The following is a 7,704-nucleotide window of genomic DNA, read 5'->3' on the forward strand; positions in this document are numbered from 1 at the left end:
TTTTTTTTTTTTTTGTTATTCCTTTTTGTTCCTAGATTTGCCTATAGATATATATATGTATGTGTGGGGAAAAGAGAATCTGATGGTAGAATCAGTAAAGCGTCAGATGAAATATCAAATAGTATTTGATTATTTCCTTTTATTTTATATTCTGTGCTCAAATCCGGTCCAGATTGATTTTGCTTTTCATCATTGTAAGGTCTATACAATTATAAAACAAAAATAAAGCATCAATCTGTAAGTTTTGGGCTTGGTACAATCAACTAACATCCTTAATGAGGGGGCCCCATTATGGCCACAATCCAATGATTCAAATCAGTGAACAAATAAAAGAATTCCACACACCATTTTTTTCACTGAGACTAGCATGAAAAAATATAAATGGTGAACAGTTAAAACCCATATATTTTTCAATTAGTTGTTTGTCATTGTATCCTAACTTAAGCTCTGATAATGTTATCGAATCTTAACTTAAGCTCTGATGATGTTATTGTATCCTAACTTAAGCTCTGATAATGAGTTATATCAGATTACTGAATTTTCAGTGAATAGCTTCATTACTTGAATGTAAAACTGAATTCATCCACAGCTTCCAAACAACCATCAAGAAAAAGAAGAGGAGAAAGTCAATGGGAATACAGATGCATTCTCATTGGTTTCTAAGTTTCAGGGATCAATACTTTTGGATCACAAGCCAGCAAGGAAGCCTCTATGTGATTGTTTAACTTGCTAGAAATAGCAACCATATTAGTTTTTCATTTCCTTTAACCCTTTTGTATTCAGGATTACTCTGTCAATTGTAATACTTATCTATTCTCATTATTTTGAATTAATCATGTATTATCTTATAGCCTCAAGATTTTGATGAAGTTATTGTTTAATTTTAGAATGACATTGTAGGATAGGTGTGAAAGGCCAAATCTGGCTATTTTGAACATAAGACAAATAGAGTATTTGGGCCAGATATGATCAGTTTAACAGCTAAGTGGGTAGTTCACACTATATTGTCTTTAAAGAAAAAAATTGAAAAAGATGAGACGATGCCTTGTTCAGAGTTATAACAACAACAACAGTATCAGCAGTTATAGCAGCAATATTCAGATCATATATAAACAAGTAAGGCTTTCATAAGGTTTTTAATGGAAGCACAGTTTCAACAGTTCCAGTGGGTCAAACTTAAGTATATAATTGCTTCAGTAAAAGGCAAACTTATGTACTGGTTGATTTGCAAATATTGCTAATTTAGCTATAATGTTACTCTCTTGGTCTTTCTGTCTGGGTGGTTGTTGGGAGTACAGAAATGAACTTCAAGGAGAATATGGTCTTTCGGAAGTCATAGTAGTGAAAAAGCTTGTTAGCTAGACAAGCAAGCAGGCAGACAGGCAGGCAGGCAACAGAAAGAGCGAGTGGTTGTATACTGAACAAAATATTTTGAAGAGAAAATTAATATATATATATATATATATATATGCATGTGTATGTGCATTCTGCAACAAATACCCCTGACTAAAGCACTTAGAAGTATGACTTTCCAATTGTCTTGCATTCCACTAGGATGAAAACTCAAAACAATCAGTGCAACTGTTATTGTTAGTTGACCTACGTCAGTCCAAATCTTTACAATCAAAGATGTTCCATCACAACAGTCCTCTCTCTCTTGCTCAGTTACAACCTATCTAGAACTCCATTTCTCAGTATGTGTTTCTTTGTTTGAAACATAAATTAACATGAAAGTTTAATGGAAAGTTTTAAATTTAAATTGCTTTAAAGCAGAAACATTGTATAATAGAAAAAGAGGGTGGTCTTAGGGCAGGGTGGTATCAAAAGGGTTAAGGATTTCCTTCAAAGGGAATGTGTTTGTAATGCATTCTTGAAATCATTATTTCTTTGTGTTTTTTCTTAGTATTACACTCATTCTATAGGCTTACCAGCAATTTTTCCCTTTAAACTGACAAAAGTAAATACATTTAAGCATTTTACTAACAAATTGTGATTTTTAAAAACTGGGAAAGTGACATGGTGAGCGTTCCCTTACAAGCATCCTAGAATTGCTATAACTGATTCTGGAAAAAAAGAAAAAAAGGAAGGAAGGAAGGAAAGAAGGAAGGAAAGAAGGAAACGGGGGGGGGGATTAAATGGTCTTTTAATGACTCCAGAAGAAGGAAAGGCAAAGTGTTCCTTTACAGGATTAGAACTAATTACAGTAAGGCTTTGGAGGTCTAATGACTGACAGTCTACCAGATACAGCAAAGTGATTTTATTGCATCCTCTCATTTCCAATAATTCTAACAGGTTCTTAAAGCTGAGAGATAAACAAACAAGAGGCAAATTTTTCTCAAGGCAATACATCAGCTTCACAGATGTAACCATTTCTCAACCCATTGAAAGAGAATTTATATATGATAAGCTCTACCTGCTAGAAATATTAACAACAATTCCTTCAAATAACATCCTACCAACTTGAAAGCAAGAAATAACCTATTAGATAAGTTACTAGTAGATAACCTTAAAAAGACAGATAGGTGATGAACAGTAACAAATACTAGATACCCCTCAAAAGACAGGTAGATGACGAGCAATAACATCATAACTTTGCAAGAGGAACTAATAGATATTACTAACACCCAAGTTGGTGTCTAAACACAGATGAAGCGGTCTTATTGGTCATTTCATTTTTAATATTCTCTAATGACTGCTTATTATTATGGTGGTCAGACCCTATGAAGGGAACAGCTATGTGATCACTCAACATATTAGAAATGGTTAAACTTTGCTCAATTCACATATTGTCTCAAACAAAGGAAAGATATATTGGAATGTCTTTAATAATGGGCTTGGTTGATCAAAATCTGATTTTCAGTCAAACACTAAATTCCTCATTACCGTTCTGCACTATTTCTCTCTTTCTCTCTCTCTCTCTCTCTCTCTCTTAAGTTTTATTATTCACACTGAAAATATACATACCTGTTTAAAAATTTGAAAGAAAGCCTTTGGTGATATTTTCTGATGAACAAACACTTCGTAGATGATGCAGACACCTAGAACAGTAATCCCATGTTCTTTGGTCAACATGCTCAGTGTAGCTAAAACAGCAGACAAGAACAGATACAAAAGCCTCTTGCTGTGACGTGGGGTTGTTTCAGGGTTGCTAAATTCTTTAGGGTTTCCATCACAGTAGCCATCCCTGTAGTAAATATATTGACGGTAGCTAAGAAAGCTGAGTATGAAAAACAGACATGCCCCAACATCTGCTCGTCCTACAATGCCAGCAACAGCTTCAGTGTGAACTGGGTGTGTAGCAAACAAGATTCCTGCAATGAGTGTTGGTAGAGTTCGGTGGAGGAAAACACTCGACATATGAGTGAAGCAAACTGTGACTAACGAGTGAAGTAAAACATTGGTAAAATGGTAGCTCCAAGGGTTCAGTTTACTGAAGAAATGATTCAGGCGGAACGAGAGCACACATATTGGTCTGTATGACTTATGCGAACCACTGTTGACCAATGGTGTCCCCCAGAAATCATCATAGAAAATGTTCTGGATTGGTGTCTCAGGAAGGAGGTCTGGGTTCTTCTGAACAGCTCGACTGTGAAACAAAAAAAAACAAAGCAGAAATTAGAAAATACTGTATTTACATGTTTGATGCTAGAAATTTAATGCAAATGTCAAGGTCAAAATTGTTGGGCAACTTGATAATCAAGTGTAAAACAAAAGCAAGAGAATATAATACATTACTGATTTTTAGGTACAAAAGAATGGATGTCACATTATATATCGTACTCAAGTCATCATCATCATCATTTAACATCCATTTTCCATGCTAGCTTGGACTGGACGGTTCGACTGAAAACTGGTAAGGTGGGGAGCTACATCAGGTTCCAATCTGATTTTGCATGGTCTCTACAGCTGGATGCCCTTCCTAATGCCAACCACTCCAAGTGTGTAATGGGTGCTTTTTACATGCCACTGGCATGGGTGCCACTTATGAAACATCAACATGAGCCATGGCTACAATCTCACCTGGCTCAATCCACAGTAATTAATATCTAGAGGTTGTATAAGGCAGTGAGCTGGCAGAATCATTAGCATACTGGGTGAAATGTTTAGCAGCATTTCATCCGTCTTCACCTTTGGAGTTTGAATTATGCCAGGGAGGACTTTGCCTGTTCTCCTTTTGAGCTCAATAAAATAAGTACCAGTTGAACACTGGGGATTCATTTAATCAACTTAGCCCCCCTCCCCCAAACCTGCTGGCCTTGTACCAAAATTTGAAACCAATATTTAGGAGTTGTAGAGAAGTCAACTGGCAGAATCATTACAGCATTGGACAAGTTGCCATACAGTATTTAGTTACAGCTCTATATACAGGTTGCGGCAGAAAAGCTGTCCCAGTTTCAAAGGTTAATAAAAAACAAACACATGAAGATGCATGAAAAAACTTTGTATTTCTATGAAATTCATTAAATGCTATTTTTTTTTTTTTTTTTTTTTCTTTGTTTCAGGTAGTACCCACCGTGGCCTGGAGAGGAGAGCATTGTTTTTTCTTGTTCTTTCATGTGTCTGATTTTTTATTAACCTTTGAAATCAGGGCAACCTTTCTGCAGCACCTTGTACTTTGAGTTCAAATCCACTGTCAGTTTTCTTTCCATCCTTCCAAGATCAATAAAATGAAGTGAAAATCAAGAACTGGGATTAATATAGTTAACTATATTTCTCCACTAAAAATGAGGTCTTGTGTCTACATAGGAAATCAATATTTGGAAGTTCTAATTTTCTAATTGCTTGGCAAGAATCAGTAACCAGGTCACAAAAGTGCACTGAAACATTTTGATACTTTATAGTATACAAAAAAAAAAAAAAATTAAAAAAAACATGAATGTGACAGTTTTTATGCATTTATAAATGTTTAAAAATGACACTTTTACAATGAAGTCAATTTTTAGTTGGACTCTTTTATTACCATATTTCAAACAAAAATACAAGAAGACAGTAAACCTTTTTTGTGTTTTGATTTCAAAATAATCGAGAATTATGATCTAGCAGAATAACTGTAGTACTTTTGCATATGATGGAAGGGAAACAAAAACTAATAGTGACTGCTAATTGCCAAAGCATCTGGAGTCATAGCCCAATGATTGGCAGCATCAATCAGAGGAGATAATGATGATGATGGAGGTAGTGGTAGTAATGGTGGCAGTGATAATGATGATGATGATGTTTCCTGTAATTATGATATTTGAATCCAAGATATGAATTCATATTTCCACATTTTAATAGGTATATTGGTGTTGAAAGGATTAAAATGAAATACCAGTCAACTCTTTAGCATTCAGATTACTCTGTCAAATGTAATGCTTACTAATTCACATCATCATCAGCGTTTAACATCCGCTTTCCATGCTAGCATGGGTTGGATGATTTGACTGAGGACTGGTGAAACCAGATGGCGACACCAGGCTCCAATCTGATTCACATTGTTTAGAATTAATCAGGCATTATCTTATGGCTTCAAGATTTCAATGATGTGATTGATAATTTTTAGAAAGACATAGTAGGGTAGGTGTGAGGAGTTGAATCAGGCCAGTTTGAACATAAAACAGGTATGTGGGCCAGACATGGTCAGTTTAAATGCTCAAGGGTTAAATACTAGGTGGATTTAGACCCCACCAAAATAACAACCTTGGACCCAAGTCAGAAATCAATGTTTGGTTTAGAAAAACTGGAATTTAAATGTGATAAATATGGTAAGGGTAGATTTCAGAACCAATTGGGCATCAAACAAAATACTTTGTGGTGTTCTGTTATGTAGTTCACTTTGCTTTTCGTCTTAATAAGAATTTGTCAATAAAATGAATACCGGGGTCAATATAATGGATTATGCTCATGAAGCCTTAGCTGATATGTTTTGCTTTTTGTTGCTTTTTTTTTTACATAAAACCAAAGTAATGCAAGTTATAAGAGATAAAACAGGTCAAAGGTTAGTATTTTTTCTGCAAAAGGGATCCTAACCTTGAAGTATTGAAATACAAGGCACAAGTACTAACTATTGATCTGTATTATTTCTTATGACTTGCATTGTTTTAGCTTTATGAAAAAATAATTAGAAACAAATTAATTGCTAATTAATTGATATAGCAAGACAAAATGTCATATATGTCTGGTATGTCTGGTATTGCTAACTGGAGTGTGTGTGTGTGTGTGTGTGTGTGTGTGTGTGCGTGCGTGAAATGAACAATCATGTTCAAAACCGGTCAAGGTCATGTTCAAAACTGTCTGAAGCTATTCAATGATTTTCCATAACAAACAACCCTCAAGATGAACACCCAATATTATTAACAGCACCATTATAGCAACAGCAAGAACATTATTAAAAAGTTCTATCAAGAGATTTCACATGACTTCGTCAGTTCAGACTTAATATTTAATAGTTACATCATGTCGAAATACCTAATGAGTTTATATGTGTATGTATGTATGTATGTATTTGAATGTAGAAATGTATGAAAGCATATTCATGTGCAACAAAGTTTGTTTATTCATTCAAAGATGATACTTCATACATCTGTTACATTAAGGGGGTTTTTTTTGTTTTTTGTCATGTGTTTTCATTAGGAAACAGTCACTTATTTGTCCTCTGAACAAACATACAAAAGCAAAAAATAGAAAAGACAGAATGATTCTTACAAATGCATATATCATAATCACCACTACTTTAACAACCACTTCTCCATGATTGCATAGGTCAGATACAGGAAGATTTTCTACAGCTGGATGCCCTTTCTGTTGCCAACCCATACCTATTTTCAAACCTGATATTTTCCCACGGCCAGACATGTTTTTGCAGAATCAGGGAAAAGAATGACACTGCTTGTATGACAAGGACACTTGTTTGCAACTATAATATGATGTCAAGACAAGAAGACATGCTCACACACACCCACTCACACACACACACACACACACACACATATATATATATATATATACCAAAGTCCTCACACAAAGCTTTGGTTGGCCCAAAACTGTAAGGTAAGTTGTATGTAGTAACAATTGTTTTGGATTTCACCAAACTGGATAAATCATTTTGCATAAATAATGCAGTTCAATTAGTAAATTGCAGAAGCAAATACAGTAATGTTTATTTTGTTGTTACAATGCATTATAGAAAAACTGAAGATTTATCCTACAGTAGATTATATATACATACATACATACATACAGGTGCAGGAATGGCTATGTGGTAAGAAGTTTGTTTCCCAACCACATGGTTCTGGGTTCAGTCCATTGTGTGGCACCATGGGCAACTGTTTACTACTATAGCCTTGGGCTGACCAAAGCCTTGCGAATGGATTCGGTTGATGGAAACTGAGAGAAACCCATTCTATGTGTATATATATGGGAGAATATACGAAAAAACAACAACAGACGAGGACAGGTGGTGTAAATAACAAAAGGATGTATTAGTATGACGCTCGGGAATACGGAAAGTCTTTGACGTTTCGAGCTACGCTCTTCAACGTAAAGAATACGGAGACAAGGAGAAAAACACGGAGAAAAAAATTGAATAGTGTTCAGTCAACGGTCAATCATAATAATGGCTGACCATAACAATGGCTGACTGGAAGTTAGAAATTCTTTTTTCAGGAGAGCTAAGAAAAGGGGGAGATAACAAATGGTGATCGAAGAACGAGGGGCTGTGTGTGG

General features: G+C 35.1%; 1 protein-coding gene across 1 annotated transcript in view; it reads right to left on the reverse strand.

Annotated features, from left to right (window-relative positions):
• LOC106879721 (protein O-mannosyl-transferase TMTC2) overlaps positions 1–7,704 on the reverse strand; it is a 145,004-nt gene that overhangs the window by 53,344 nt on the left and 83,956 nt on the right. Inside the window, exon 2 of the mRNA XM_014929400.2 lies at positions 2,965–3,586. Coding sequence (XP_014784886.1) covers positions 2,965–3,586 — 622 coding nt within the window. The remainder of the gene's footprint in view (positions 1–2,964; positions 3,587–7,704) is intronic.

This window comes from Octopus bimaculoides, chromosome 4 (genome assembly GCF_001194135.2).
Source record: "Octopus bimaculoides isolate UCB-OBI-ISO-001 chromosome 4, ASM119413v2, whole genome shotgun sequence".
Lineage (NCBI taxonomy): Eukaryota > Metazoa > Mollusca > Cephalopoda > Octopoda > Octopodidae > Octopus > Octopus bimaculoides.